This window comes from Euprymna scolopes, chromosome 45 (assembly GCF_053919585.1).
Source record: "Euprymna scolopes isolate OS-2025 chromosome 45, ASM5391958v1, whole genome shotgun sequence".
In the NCBI taxonomy this organism is placed as follows: domain Eukaryota; kingdom Metazoa; phylum Mollusca; class Cephalopoda; order Sepiida; family Sepiolidae; genus Euprymna; species Euprymna scolopes.
The window spans coordinates 51,414,407-51,430,655 of NC_136526.1; the positions used below are offsets into that span (position 1 = coordinate 51,414,407).

A 16,249-nucleotide genomic window follows, 5' to 3' on the forward strand; every position below is an offset into this window, starting at 1 on the left:
AACAGCCCTTCTATCAGCCCAGTATTCTTCATTGCCTCTTGTGATAACCCGTATCAGACCGTCTTACACTCCTACCCGGAGTTAACAAATTTGAATTTTGTTGTGAATCAACCCATGCACACGACAAAACACCACATCGAGACCACAGGTGCTCCTGATTTCTCACGTTTCTGCTGCCTCCCTGCTGATAAACTTAAAGCAGAGAAGGCAGAGTTCAACCATATGCTGCAACTGGGAATCATATGCCCTTCATCCACTTCATGAGATTCCCCTTTTGCATATGGTTTTAAAACGTTCCGAACATTGGCATCTGACTGAGGACTATCGATGACTCAATGCCATGACGGTACCTAATCGTTACCCAAACCCACATATACAGGACTTTGCTTCCTCTCTGCATGGTTGTAAGACCTTCTCCAAACTAGATCAAGATAAGGCTTACCATCAGATCCCAGTGAATCTGGCCGATATACCCAAAACTGTGGTAACAACTCCGTTTGGAGTGTTTGAATTTTTAACTATGCCCTTCAGTTTAAGAAACATGGTTAGCACGTTTCAGCACTTCATGGACGAAGTAGTGCATGACTTGAACATCGTCTAGAACTATATAGCCGACATTCTCGTGGCAAGTGCCTCACCTGAGGAACATGTCACTCACCTCCGCCTAATATTCGAATTGAGGATAAACCCTGGTAAATGTGTTTTTGGTGCTCTGTCACTAGTTTTCCTGGGCCACATTATCAGCCCAGATGGTATATCTCCGTTACTGGAAAAGGTGAAGGCTCTACAAGACCTTCAACCACCCACTTCACTTCGCCAACTAAGGCCCTCCTCGGGCTGTTAATCTATTACAGCCCCTTTATCCCACACTGTGCGAATCTTTTAGCTCCTCTTTCCGACTTGTTACGTAACACGAAGAAGAAAAATAAGCAACTCTCACTTAATAAGATTCAGTTTAAAGCTTTTAATGAAGTGAAAAAACTAGCGACAATATCTCTACTTGTACATCTTGTACCCGATGCCCAGTTTTCACTGGTTATTGACGCATCTGGAACAGCTGTAGGTGCAATATTGCAACAGCAGCACCAACAACAGTTATAACCTCTTGCATACTTTTCGAAACAGCTGAAACCGGCAGAACAACGTCACAGCACGTTTGGCCATGAACTCCTAGCAATGTACCTCACAGTGAAACACTTCCAACATTCACTCGAGGGCCGTCAATTTGTGATCTACACTGATAACTGTGCACTTACATATGCACTGCGTTCTAAGCCAGACATACATTCTCACCGCGAAATGCATCACTTGGATTTTGTTCCGCAATTTACCAGTGAGCAGAATGCAGCGGCAGACGCTTTGTCCTACCTCCCCATTAATTCTCTCTCCTCGCCTTCTGACATCGACTTACAGCAGATGGCCTTAGACCAGCCAAGTCTCGACACTTTTGATCCGTCGTCACCTGAATTTGCAACTTGCAAATTAGCATACCTGCCCGTGCTTACCTCGGACACGTAGATCATTTGTGACACTTCAACAGATTCACCTCGACCATTTGCTCCATTGTAGAGTTGTTTTTGACACCCTACATAATCTGGCACACCCCAGATGCAAAGCCACAATGAAGCTGATTACAGCTAAATTTTTCTGGCCAAATATGAGGTGTGATATCACTCCCTGGACACGTTCCTGTATATCCTACTAAAAGTCAAAGGTGCACAAGCATATCCATGCACCGCTAGGAACATTTGCTTAGTTTAGCCATGTTCACATCGACCTGGTTGGTTCTTGGCTAGTCAATCAGGGATTTACTTATCTCCTGACCTGCATAGACCGTTTCACATAATGGCCTGGAGCGATTCCCCTCACAGACATTTAAGCTGAATCTGTAGTGTGAGCCCTTATATCAGGCTGGCTATCGTGTTACAACCATCACCATGGACCGTGGTGTACAGCTTTAATCTCACCTATTCCAGGAACTGTCCAGGATCTTAGGGATCGCACGGATTCGGACAACAAGCTATCACCCAGCTTCTAACGGGCTGATAGAACACAGCCATCCCCAATTGAAAGCAGCATTACGTGCTTACCCTAACCAACAGCGATAGAGCGAATATGTGCCGGTTGTCCTTCTTGGCTGTCATGCATCGATCAAGGAGTGCCTGGGATACTCCCCAGCTGAACTTGTATATGGAGTACCTATATCCTTGTCAGGTCAAATGCTGACCCCAATAGAATTAAAAACAACCTCTCTGTTACCACTGATATCTAGGGTGAAAAGTTTATCAGTACGTGAATGCACGCGATAAGCGCTAGTAAAAGGTGAAGTTGGGGGGGGTTACAGCATGCTTTCACGTACTGATAAACTTTTCACCCTAGATATTAGTGGTAACAGAGAAACTGTCTCTATTGATGGAGTAAAAAAAGCATTTCTTGACACTAAAAAACTCACGAAAATCCTTGGTCGCAAAAACCTGCGAAACATTCGCAAAAATTCGAACAAGTCAGTTATTTTATATGTGTTTTTGCCATTAAAAATTTTGGTTTAAATAATTTTATTCAATAATGTATTGTTAAATAGACAAGAGAGATCAGCGTTCGAAATTCTCAGTTATAACTTCGGTTTTTAATGTTTTGTAATTAATATGATTCAATCTTTTTATTTATTTATTTACTTCCTTATTTATCTTTATTTTAATTGTACCTATTTACTATGCCTCCCCCCAAGAACAGATACTACACTTTGATCTTGTCTTTATTATAATTGTAATAACATTTTTCTCTTTTCTCATGATCTTGTTAAACTCGATTCTTTGCATTTTCCAAGATTTGTAATCAGTGAAGACGCCCTGTCGATCTTTATATATTTTGTGATGCCTCTAAAGGGGCTTATGTGTTTGCAGTGTACAGAATAGCAAGTCCCATCTGTTATTTTCAAAAGCTAGGGTGGCTCTTAGGAAACCTAAAAGCTTACCCACACTTGAATTGTTGGCTGTGTTTTTGGCTATTAAGTATTTACGCCCCTTGTTGAAAGCTTGCTCCCAAATCAAGATAGGAGATGTAGTAATATCAGTAGACGTACAAGTTGTGTTGTGATGACTTTTTTCCAACAACATTAAAGCTAAGAACCAATTTCTGGGAAACAGATTAAAGTACATCCAACAAATAATAAAGGAACTCATTTAAGGTCCTATATAACATGAAACATGCAGATGTAAATCCTAGCAGTTGTGCTAAAATTTATTTACACAAGATAATGCAGCAAAGCTTTTCTGCAGAAATTGGTTACCTTCTATCTCCTTAGGGTAAAAAAATTACCAGAATTAGTAAGAAAAAAATTAATTTATTCATAGATCAAGGAGAAGCGGAGTTGGAGTAACTACACTGAACTGGCCAGAAAGCTCAAAGGGATATGGAAAATGAAAAAAAAAACAAAACAGGATAACACTACTAATAGTAAAAGCGTTAGGAACAAAAATACCAAAAAACTTTGAAAAGAGAATAAGAGAGATTGGAACGTGCAACGGATGAGAGTAATGAAAACTGTTGAAATATCAAGAAAAAAACCTTTGAATGCGGAAATTAACACACATGAACTACAGACACAAACTGGACATGCAGAAAATGATACGGATGTAAAACACAAACGAGTATCACATGGAACCAGAAAAACTGGAAATTGTGTGTGTGTGTGTGTGTGTGTGTGTGTGTGTGTGTGCGTGCATGCGTGCGCGCGTGTTACGAAAAACTGACACCAAACCAAAGCGAGGAGTGTCAAGGGGGATCGAAAAACCGAGAAGAGAAAGCACTCCTAATTATTTTCTTTGTCGAAACGCTAATTTGGGACTTGTACTGAAATTGTATGATCATGATGTTTGGAAATTAAAAGTGGTAAAATCTATCGAAGCTTGTGATTTTATGCAACTAGATTCCATGTGCTTTAGTATCAAGATTATCCATTGAACTAGAGAGAACAATGTAAAGATTTGCACGAGGTCAGTTTTCAGAACCGAATCAATGTTGATGATGTGGTTCTCGTTAAGAATCGTGCCAAGTCTATATCATTTTTGGTTGCTGGGAAGAGTTTTGGAGTTAATTGTTAGTGATGAAAAAAGATTTGTCCCGTAAACGTCATGAGAGGTGATAGGCCTGTTCAAGTCTATTCTATCAAATTGTTATATCCTCTAGAATTATCATTAACTCATGCCCAACATTCTCGAACTATTCCAGACTCGAAGTGTGTGTGTGTGTGTGTGTGTGTGTGTGTGTGTGTGTGATAAAGAAAATTGATGTTGCAAAATCAAAGGTCTCTAACGATTTACCAGATAGTAAGAGTGCATTTTGTTGTATAGCAGGGGGTTTCATATTGGGGATCATATATCGAGAGATGACGAGGACATATAATGGGTACATGTAATACAGGATTGACGATGATGAGAGAGACATTTATAACAGAGTGAGTGAGAGAATTAATTATTGAATGAATATGTATTACTGTTCTTTTACATCCTGACTGGTAAATCATTACTTATGATGAAGGAGGGAGACACATTACTTGGAAGGGGTTCATATAAAGTTCATTATTAAGATGATTAACACATTACCTTCAATTGTTGATTGACGACACGAAGACAACAATTACAAAAATCGATGATGTTCTTTATTTCATTTGACCAGTCGAAATGATGACGTCAAGAATTCAAATTCGGGATTTACATAGTTTAATGTTCTTTCCTTCGCTTCCAAAGGACTCTGACTCCAACTCTCTCTCTCTCTCTCTTCCCCCCTCTCTCTCTCTCTCTCTGACTAGCAGACTCAACTGTTCTGCTTCCTCTGCTCGACTGTCAACTACCTTGATCTGACAACCTAGATCCTATATTGAGAATTTCCAAAACGTGACCAACTCACATGGCTAAGCACATGTTTGTCCAAAACACACTGCTGCAAACAAAGAATTCTCAACTAACCTATTTTTTACAATATATTTTTAATTTGTATTTTTCATTCGTTTTAGCTGACATTTTTAATTCAGTTTTCATAAAAGAAGGAACAATCAAATTCTTTTTACAATACAAACAATATCTAACTATTTTATATGAAATTTAACAATAGCGAAATTCTACCATTCCAATTGCTAAATCTATTTCTGAACCTTGCTTACAAGGTTCGAGTCTCGACTTATCCTAATCTCATTTTTCACTTATCTAATGTTCTTATTATTTACAGGAAAAGGGGACAGCCCTTTTCCTGTAACAATGTATTCCAATAAAACAACGCCCTAAGAGGACTAAAATAAAATTTTAAAAAAACAAAAACAAACTAAAAACTCTCCCAAAAATCTATTAAATTCACTATTTTTGCCTTTAAAAAGAACACTTACCTGTGACTTTTCATCATTGGCTATTTTTGCCTAAAAAGAAAAACTTTCCTGCGAACTTTCAGTTTTGACTGTTTTCCACCTCTAGAACAGACAACCGGCAAAGAATTATGTTGCAATGATTTTATATTGCAATTTTGTTTTGGGAAAAATATTGAAATTATGAAGGAGTTACAAACAGTGTGCCCTGTGATTGGATAAAAAACAACCAATCATATGTTTCCCTTTTAGATTCTTCTCCAACACTTCGGGAACGATTTTTCAAATTCTCTACATCTTTTACTTGTGGAGGTTTTGGTGAGAACAGGTGTCTGTCAGCTCTCTGTCAATCAATACCAGATACGTGAGAGAATTTACGATAGCAACTGTAGTACAATAACTCAACGCTCCCTTTTTTTTACTCAATTGATGCCAGATGGGGATCAGAGCGTTGATGACGTAAAAATAGAAGCTTGGCTTTAGATGCATTAAAAGTAACCAGCACCATCTTTCCCCATTGTACCACGTGCTCAAGATCAAGATCAGAGGAAAGAGAATCAGAGAGAACTTGGTCATTTACGGCCGTTGATGTTGCCATACATGGTAGTATCGTCAGCATAAATGTCTACGAATGATCTTAAAATGTGATTGGGAAGATCATTGATGTAGATCAGGAAGAGAATTGGGTATATGATGGACCTATGAGGGACTCTATCATTAATAATGTGAGATTCTGATTTCTTCCCATCAACCACTAATCTTATGAACCTATCAGACAGAAAAGATTTAATAATTGAGAAAACATTTCCAGCTGTACCTTAGCTGTAAATCTTGTGAAGTAGACCTTTATGCAATACCTTATCAAAAGCCTTTGATATGTCAATAGCAATTGCCCTAGAAAGAAAGCCTTTGCTGAGAGGTTCACTAATCCTATTTCACAAAGATTCAATCAATTACCCATGACGCACAGGAGACTTACTGGTCAGTAAGAGAATAGCAAGTAGAGAGAGGTTGCTAAAAGCAATCATGAGGGAAGGTGAGTCTATATTGCAGATGGGTTCCGGTATATGAGAGTATGAGCTGAAGCAAATATAATGGATCCATTAGAGACAGTGGTTAATCTAAAAGGCAATGGGTAAGCTATTAAAAAAATCACCACTTATTAGTAAAATAGGGAAAATCAGAATGTGCAAGTGTGTTCTGATATACCCATTTATTCTGTGCAGATTCGACGGAAAAGAAAAATAGAATCCTTAACTTTATGGTAAAGATTGACCGTCATGTTACCCACAATAAAGGGGGGCACACTATTTAACACTGATCGATTGTGGGCCACAAAGGTTTGAAGTCTGGTGAGGATTCTATTGCCTTAATTAAGTGTCTTATTTCTATTAGAATGGAGAATTCTAACATTTTATTGGACACCTTGGACTCATCACAGAAAACTCTGCGAACTTCGAGGAATAAAAGATCCGAAATACATGAAGCGAACATCTAGTTCTTTTCCCATCGACACAATGTTTCATGCATGTGTATGTTTTACAAGTACTTCAATGAAATGTGCTATGATAAACACATAGCACTTGTGTCGCCTCAATGCTAATTCTCCAACAAACCAAATCGGCAGCAAAATCTTACCTGTTAACTGTATAGGTTCATAGATGCCAAAAATGTTTCTACTGTGTCTTATCTCGAACTACCAGACTTTGAAATTCCCTCTTTCATGCTTTGTTTACTCTTAGTAACATGCAGAAATTGTAATGTGAACAGGCAGCTTGCTGCTCAACTCCCTACATAGTGCCTCTGTAGACATAATCTTACATAGTAGCCTCTTACATATGTAGCAGACGCAAATAGACCTCTTTCTTCTTGCACATATTCCTCCCTGATTGCGTGATGTGGCCATACACTGGCCAAGCAGAGGAGTAGCGCATGAATATTTTTGACCCCCAAGGACCTGACAGCTTCCGGTCCTGTGAAGAAAAAACTCGCTCTTACTCCACCAGCTTTCGAAGGGACTAGACCTTTCGCTTCTCTGCTCCTACTAGGTATCAGACGACAGCCACCGGCTGTAATTACCTAGTAAGCAGTGAAGTTCCGAACCTTCCTTCCTTCCTTCTTTTCCTCCTTCGAGTTTAATGCCTTTTTAAATAAACCTTTTCCTTGTTAAGTTTAAGAAGTGGTTTGTTGTTTGTTCGGAAAATTGTGTTAAATCATTTTATTAGGGAGTGCCTCAAAAGCACCAAATAATAATCCCTAAACATCCAAGTGTACATATGCTTGCTTACAGTAAATAAGAATAATAAATGAATAATCCTGTGCTTGACAAGGGAATAAAGTCACAAAACACTAGAAACGGGTTAACAAGGGATTTTTCAAGTAAACAAATCATCTTTACACAAATAGTCGTGCACTTAGCATAAGGTTATTAAAATCGCATTAATATATTTCTTTCATACTTTAACTCATCATATCAACAGAAGAACAATGTTTCATGCTTTAAATGGTGGTACTAACCAAAACGACGTATGTTATATTTTGGATACCAAAACATCATATGTTATATTAAGAGGTGTGGAGGTATTGTTCTTATAACACCATCCAAACGAATATGTTACATAGAGAGGTAGGTCGGCCCCAAAACAGTCATATTAGTGGGTGAGAGATATTGTTCTTATAACGGCACCAATTATAAACGTATACATTGTATATATTTTTTGTTTAGCCAGAGGATATACTATTGATGTATAAACTGAATAATGTTGTATCAGAGAGTTATCACACGGGTATATATTACATTTCATATTTACATAAGGTATTTTTTTATAAGAAGAATATATGCTTCATACCTTTCTTCTTCAAGTGTTCTTCTGTCTTCACTGCTGAGCTCCGTGAGGAATCATGAAATGCCCAACATCATAACCAATTGAGACCGCTGTTCTTTTTGTGGAACCACAGAACAAAACTTCATATTTTTAAAATATAAATTTATTTCAGCTGTCTCAAATAGTCTTCAATAGAGTCTGCATTTCGTCTATATGCTTATTCTTCACAGCTTCACTTCTAGGCTTCAAGTACGTCTGTTCACTTGCGTGACTAAACTCCAACTTCCGACTGACTAAACTTCCCGACCTCTTAAATACAGTTCCGTTACATCATAATTCAAAAAGAACACATATCTCTAACGTTTGAACTTTCCACGTCAGCCTGCCCAAGGTTATTTTGTTTTTTAACCTAGCTAATTCATGTAAATATATTCAGCTAAAACCCATTGCTACACTTTATTCTGTAAACAATAAATAATTCTCAATGTAAACTATTTTAAGAATATCATAGATCGATAATAACTAATTAACAATGTTAATTATCAAACATTCCTCCTTTTCTTTTATTCAAAATATATACCAATGGATACATTTTCTAATCTCTTTATTCTCACGTTATTTTTCACACCTCTGAGCCAAGAAAACGTCAGATAACATCTCTAATATGCATTTTTAAAAAATTTATTCACGCGTTTTTTCTACAAACGTACGGCACATACATGTTTTCTATGTCCACCGTTTTATTAGGGTTGTTTGATCGAACCCTTTTTCCATGGCCGATGGCATCACCCAGGGATGTGGGTAAATTAACCTGATGTTTGTTAACAGCCGCCACGTTAATGTATACCTATGAGTGTAAAATTGTAAAATGTGGAATTTTTTTAACACTGCTTTAAAGACATGCAACTTGCTAGCAAACACCATGGAGTAGGAGAGTGTACATTTTATGAAGCCACTTATTGGGCTACAGAAGGAAATCATTGAACTCAGAAAAGAAATGCTTTACAATCATTTTTACATGTTGTAGATTAAAAACCAGAATGATCCTTGATAAGATTAGATGCCACAGAAAGAGAAAACACATTGCTTGTCAATACGAGGGGCGTGCAATAAGTAATGCCCCTGACCCACTACCAGTTGTCTGCATAATTACCAAAACAAAATAATGAACTGAAAAATAAAACAAAAACAATGACATTATATAATTAAAAATTAATGTAACCTTCCAGAATAACAAACAAAACAATTTTAATTTTGTTTTAAATTGAAAAAAAATTGTTAAAAATACGAGGGGCGTGCAGTAAGTAATGCCCCTGACTCACTTCCAGTAGTCTGATCTAGCTGAAATTTTGCGTGTGCAATGATTTATATCTCTGCGTGTTATGTGGCAAATTACAGCTCTGAACTAATTGTGGTTTCTGTTATACAGGTGTTTAAACTGAGTCAGGTGTGAAATGGAGCCTGTTGAATGTTGAGCAGTGATCTGGTTTTTTGCATTTGAAAGGACGCACACAACATGGTGATAATTCCCCATCATATGACCGTGTATTCAAACATGACCTGAAGTCTGTAGAAACAGCTCCCAGACCTGGTCGTCCCCCTTCTGCCATTGATGAGGCATCTGTCTCTCAAGTTGAGGCTGCCATTTTGGAAGATCGGCGCATTACTATTCGCCAAATATTCCAAGATATCAAGATTAGTACAGGGTATGTGGAATTCATGACCATTTGCATAAGGTGTCTGCCAGATGGAATCCCAGGTTGCTCACACTATTCCAGAAGCGAGAATGTGCCGAGTGCTCGAGGATAAATTTGGAGATGTGCCAAGATGAGTCAAAGTTTTTCAAAAGACTGATTACAGAGGATGAAACCTGGCTCCATCACTATGATCCAGAAACCAAAGCCTAGTCAATGCAGTGAAAGCACTTGAACTCACCACCTCCAAAGAAGGCAAGGGTGCAGCCATCTACTGGCAAGGTCATGCTCACAGTCTTCTGGGACCAGGACGTAGTGATGACAGATTTCCTGGCAAAGTGTACCACAATTACTGGAGCCTATTATGCTTCACTTTTGAGGAAATTAAAGGAAGCTATCAAAATCAAGAGGCGGGGCAAGATCAGCAAAGGTGCCCTCCTCCTGCAGGACAATGCTCCAGTCCACAGCTCGCATGTCGCCAGATCCGAAGCACGGGCATGTGGTTATGAAATCCTCTCCGATCCTCCCTACTCTTCTGATCTTGACCCGACTTATACCTCTTCCCAGCCATGAAGTTGTTTTTTAAAGGAAAGTGTTTCGCAAATGATGCAGCCTTTATTTCTGAAGTCACTTCGTGGTTGGAGGACCAACCTGGGGTGTTCTACAAAAACGGTCTCCAGAGCTGCATCAAACGATGGGAGAAATGCATAACTCTGGGTAGTTCCTATGTAGAAAAAGACTAATAACTATACCAAGTTTCTTTGCTCTACTGCTATGGAAAGTGGGTAAGGGGCGTTACTTATTTCACGCCCCTCGTACAAGGATATATGCTGATTGGTAGACATAATCTTGAATGATAGCCTCTCACATCCAAGTGTACATATGCTTAAAGTAAATAAGAGTAAAACAATGAATGAACGTGTGCTTGACAAGGGCATAAAGTCACAAAGATTTTAATCTGGTGACTCCTATACTGAGAAGATTCTATTTCTTTAAGTGTATTTCTTCTATTGGAATGGAGAGTCACTAATCTGAAGAATTCTAACATTTTGTTGGACATCTTTGACTTGCCACAGAAAAACTCTGTGAACTTCCAGGAATGCAAAATCCGAAATATAGGAAGGAACACCCGGCTTTCTCCCATTAAGACAAAGGTGCATCCATGCCCATGTTTTACAAGTACTTTAATGAGCTGTGCGCTGATAAACTCATATTTGTGCCACCTTAACGGGAAGTCCCCAACTAACGAAATCGGCAGCAGAATCTTACTTGTTAACTGTATAGGTCCATAGATACCAAAAATGTTTCTACTGTAATATTTTATCCCAAACTGCTTTACTTTGGAATTTCCTCCCTCTTTTCTGCTTTCTTGATTCTTACGAATATGCAGAAATTGAAATGTAAACAATCACCTTCCAGCTCAACTCCCTATATAGTGTCCCTATAGACATAATCTTAAATAGTAACCTCCTACATCCAAATTGTTAGAATGAATAAGAGTAAAACACAATGGATGAATAAACGTGTGCTCGACAAGGGAATAAACTCACAATATCAGAAACAGGTAAACAAGGAATTTTTAAATATATGAATAATCTTCACATGTGTAGTCGTGTACTTTGCAGAATAACGTTATTAAAATCACATTAATATATTTTGCTATTATATTGTTTTTATGAGAATATTTAATAAACAACCCAAATTTAATGATAATATTGTTAATTCCGCAAATGAATTATTCTTTGACTTATAATATATATATATAATATATTAACATTAACTTGTATAGGTAAAAGAATTACCTACTTCTGTATTCAAATAGTATCCGGACCCTTGGGACAGGATGTACCAGAGAGTTATCTGCCCTTTTATGACTGTACAAACAAACGGAAACAGCCATTTGCATTTTAATTAAAATGGGGAGTTATGTACTTTTAATAAAGGAAGTACCAGTGAGATACCTACCGTTTATGACTATAAAAGGACAATTGGAAGAAGCCATTTGCGTTTTGAATGAAACTCAGCATATCAACAGAAGAAGAACCTCTTTCATACTTTAAATGGTGCTACTAACATGATGTAAAATTGTAAAATGCGGATTTTTTAACATTGCATTTAAAGGGATGAAACTTACTAGCAACCACCATGGAGTAGGAAAATATATTTTTTATGAAGCCAGTCATTCAGCTTAAACTCAGAAAAGAAATGCATTACATTCCAATATGTTGCAGATTAAAAACCAGATTGACCTTTGATAGGATTAGATGCTAAAGAAAATTAACCTTGTTTTTCGATACAACAATATATGCTGATTGGAAGACCCAGCCATAATCTGGAATCAAATAAGAGACATGTACACTGAAAACAAACAAGCAACTCTTTGAACTGGCACAAAGGAGTACCTTATATGACAGATACGATTGGTTGCAGTTAAAGGATGATTACCGAAAATAATTTCAAACCGGGCGTTGTAAAATATTAAAATCCCAAAAATGCTAAATTCCAAAGAACGACCACTGATGTAAAGATTCCAGATAAAACATAGTCCGGATTGTGCATCCTAATATATATCAATTACTCCACCAAAAATATCCTTACAAAATAATCAGTTCTGTAATCCAAACCATCTTCATGTCGATGTATAAAAGTAGTGCAACTCTGAATGCTATTACATTGAAAAAGATAGTTAGTGCAAGAGCTACATAAAGTTAGATATTCAAAGATTCAACAAAAGATTATTTGTTTGGTAATGTGAAATGCGTCGCAAACCCAAGGTAAATAGCTACTATTTCTAATTTTTTTAGTAATTATTATTTCCCCTGTGTCTCTGTTACTGCACGCGTGTCCGTGTCCATGTATACAGTTGAATATGCAGATCAAATAAAACTAACAAAAAATGTTATCTACCTAATTTTCATTCATGGTTTTGACTATCTTTGTCTTGGTATGTATCAAAAGGAAAATAGCAAACACCGCTGCGAGGGAGGTGGGCTCTCTCTACCGTGCTAGAGAACTTCTAACACCCGAAAGTATCCTGTACCTCTATAAGGCCACTATTCGCCCATGTATGGAGTATTGCTGTAATATTTGGGCTGGTGCATCGGCTACTAGTCTCTCGCTCCTTGACAGGGTTCAAAAGAGAGTCGCAAATCTGATAGGCCCTGAACTGGCATCTAAGTTTCAGCCTCTGTCCCATCGTCGAAACGTTGCATCCCTCTGCCTGTTCTACAAGTATTATAATGGTGAATGCTCTGATGAACTGCAAGCACTTGTGCCCCCACGACGTGAACACCCTCGACAGACCCGACAAGCTGCAAAATCCCACCCCCACACTGTAGAGATCCCTAGATGTAAAAGATCTTTCTACTTCAGTAGTTTCTTCCCCAGAACTGCTAGACTTGGGAATTCCATTCCAGGTCACTGCTTCCCCAACTATACTGACATGCATTAGTTCAAGTGCAACGTGAACCAACATCTCGCTGCCCTAATCCCTACATAGTACCCAGTAGATGTTTCCCCTGATAGTAGCCCCCTACACCAAAGTGGCAAAGCGCCTTGTTTGGAGTGAAAATATAAAAAAAAAATAAAAAAAATTTAAAAAAATAAAAAATGTGAAAATAAGGACATTTTTTATACAAAAAACAGTTTGCCACATAAATTATTTCTGATAAACATATTAATTTTCTTTTTTTGTTTGTTTTCCATTTAAACAAACTGAACCTCAGCAACACATGACTGGATATAGATAGTTTTATTTAAAAGCAATGTTTTTTCATCAAAATGTTTGCAAAAATAAAATGAGGACATCTTAGCACATTTCCTCAAGCCACATATTTTCACCCTAAAAAAATTCTTTAAAACGACCACGACTCTAGCATCAAAATATAAGATTTATTTGATAAAAAGAACAACATACAATGTACGTCTGTAAAGGGAAAAGCTTTATAAAACAATAAAAATAAGAATTCAAATGCAGTGTATTGGATTTCTTATGAAGAAGACGACAAACATAATTAACAAGAATATGGTTTTTATTTTAGTATGCATTTGTGTGTCGAGACAAAACCTTTTCTTGTAAAACAAGAGCAATATACTTCACAAGAATATGGTTTCGTTCTTGTTTTAATTTACTTCAGTCAAAGTTCTCAGAAATCAAGGGGCCCACGACCTGGGGCTAACACTTGAAGTATATATGAGATACATAGATATTCGAATGTTCCATTAAAGTTCTTTATCTCTCAAGCACTGAGTTAGGAAAGAAATTGAGAACATAATTTTTCTCTTCCCACTTAACCATTTTGATACGTTGTAGTATATCTTTACTGTTGGTTTCATAGTCTTACTGGATTCCAGGACAAGAATTTATCTAGTCTGGTGGAGTATCCAGCTTCGTGCTATTGAAGTAATATCCCTTGAAGAAGGTGCACCATTCCTCGTAAAAGCTGTGGGGTATCCGTGGTGAGGAGATGTTATGTGGGCTGCGAATACTATGTGATTTTGAATATTTGGTCAGGATTTACTTCTATGGAAAAAGTATCCTCATGCCAGATAGTTCTGACAAACCCCTGTACAGAGATAACTTAGACACTTGAGGATAGTGTCTAGTAGGCATTCAAGTTCTGTGTTTACATATGAATATCCAAATATTGTTTACTTGTAAACTAACCACATATTCATAAGATTATGATTTCTCACAAGTATATTATCCAATATGTGTTGTTTCTGTGTAAAGAGCGAGCTAAATATTTTACCAAACTATATTTTCTTTCCAGTATGTCTTCGCATATGAATGGCCACATACTTTTTACTTGTAAAAGAGGAGCCACATATTTCACAAGGATGCGGTTTTTCTCCAGTATGTGTTCGCATATGTTCCAACATGTGATGTTTCCGAGTAAAAGAAGAACCACATACTTCACAAGAAAATGGTTTCTCTCCAATATGTGCTCGCATATGAATGGCCAAATATTGTTTATTTGCAAAAGAAGAGCTACATACTTCACAAGAATATGGTTTTTCTCCTGTATGTGATCGCATATGAATGATCAAGTTTTGGTTACGTGTAAAGGAAGAGCCACATACTTCACACGAATATGGTTTCTCTCCCGTATGAGTTCGCATATGAATGACCACGCAGTGTTTCCTTGTAAAAGAGGAGCCACATACTTCACAAGCATATGGTTTCTCTCCAGTATGTGTTCGCATATGAATGGTCAAGTTTTGTTTACTTGTAAAAGAAGAGTTACATACTTCACATAAAAATGGTTTCTCTCCTGTATGTGTTCGCACATGATTACTCAAGTTTAATTTACTTGTAAAAGAAGAGCCACATACTTCACAAGAATATGGTTTCTCTCCAGTATGTGTTCGCATATGAATGACCAGGCTGTCTTTCCTTGTAAAGGAAGAGCCACATACTTCACAAAAATATGGTTTCTCTCCAGTATGTGTTCGCATATGTTTTAACATGTGTTGTTTTAGTGAAAATGTAGAGCCACATACTTCACAATCATATGGTTTCTCTCCAGTATGTATTCGCATATGAATTAACAAGCTTTGTTTCCGTGTAAAAGAGGAGCCACATACTTCACAAGAATTTGGCTTCTCTCCAATATCTGATTTAGGTTTCATTTTCAAGCTTGATATATGTAAGATTTTTCAATCTAATTTTTTTCTTATTTTTTATTTTTATGTAATTGTCTACGTTGATTATTAGTCTCATAAATTTCACATCAAAACATCGATCAAACCTGAAAATATATGATAAATCAGTACCTGTTTGTCTATCTTATAAGATGATAGTTATACCTAATGTTAATCACCCAATGTATAAAGACAATCAAATATTTCAGTTTAATAATACAACAAAACCAACAATTGTTGCAGCCATAACGAGTCTTATATAAGTTTTCTCTATAAGCAGTTTCTTTCAATAAGTTGAACGCCTGAAGTACTGCATTATTAAAAATGCTTATAAGTGTATTAGTCAAACGAACACAAAAGTACATATAAATGTCTGACAATTATTCCAACAAGTGTTCCAATAAGCCTAGGAGTAGGAGAAATACATAAACAGTTGTCTGTTAAATGTTATCTATTCATAAACATGAAAACTTTTTACAATATGTTAGATTTCAAATAATACAGATTGATGAATACTTAACATATATGATAGATTCAGTAAATGTTTGTACATTCAATTTTTCAAATTAAACATGATTTTAAGTGTAAGTGATAACATATATAATACATATATGTTTCTGTATGTGCCAGGTCATAATATAACCAGTGAATGCTTATGCATCGTTTAAGATGATTCGCTTATATATAAATTATTTTCTTTGTATTTTAAGTTGTAAAAAAATCAACGATTT

General features: G+C 36.9%; 1 protein-coding gene across 1 annotated transcript in view; it reads right to left on the reverse strand.

Annotated features, from left to right (window-relative positions):
• The window catches only part of LOC145269186 (uncharacterized), an 87,024-nt gene that overhangs the window by 26,579 nt on the left and 44,196 nt on the right, over positions 1–16,249 (reverse strand). The window contains exon 7 of the mRNA XM_080124799.1: positions 14,632–15,521. Coding sequence (XP_079980925.1) covers positions 14,632–15,521 — 890 coding nt within the window. The remainder of the gene's footprint in view (positions 1–14,631; positions 15,522–16,249) is intronic.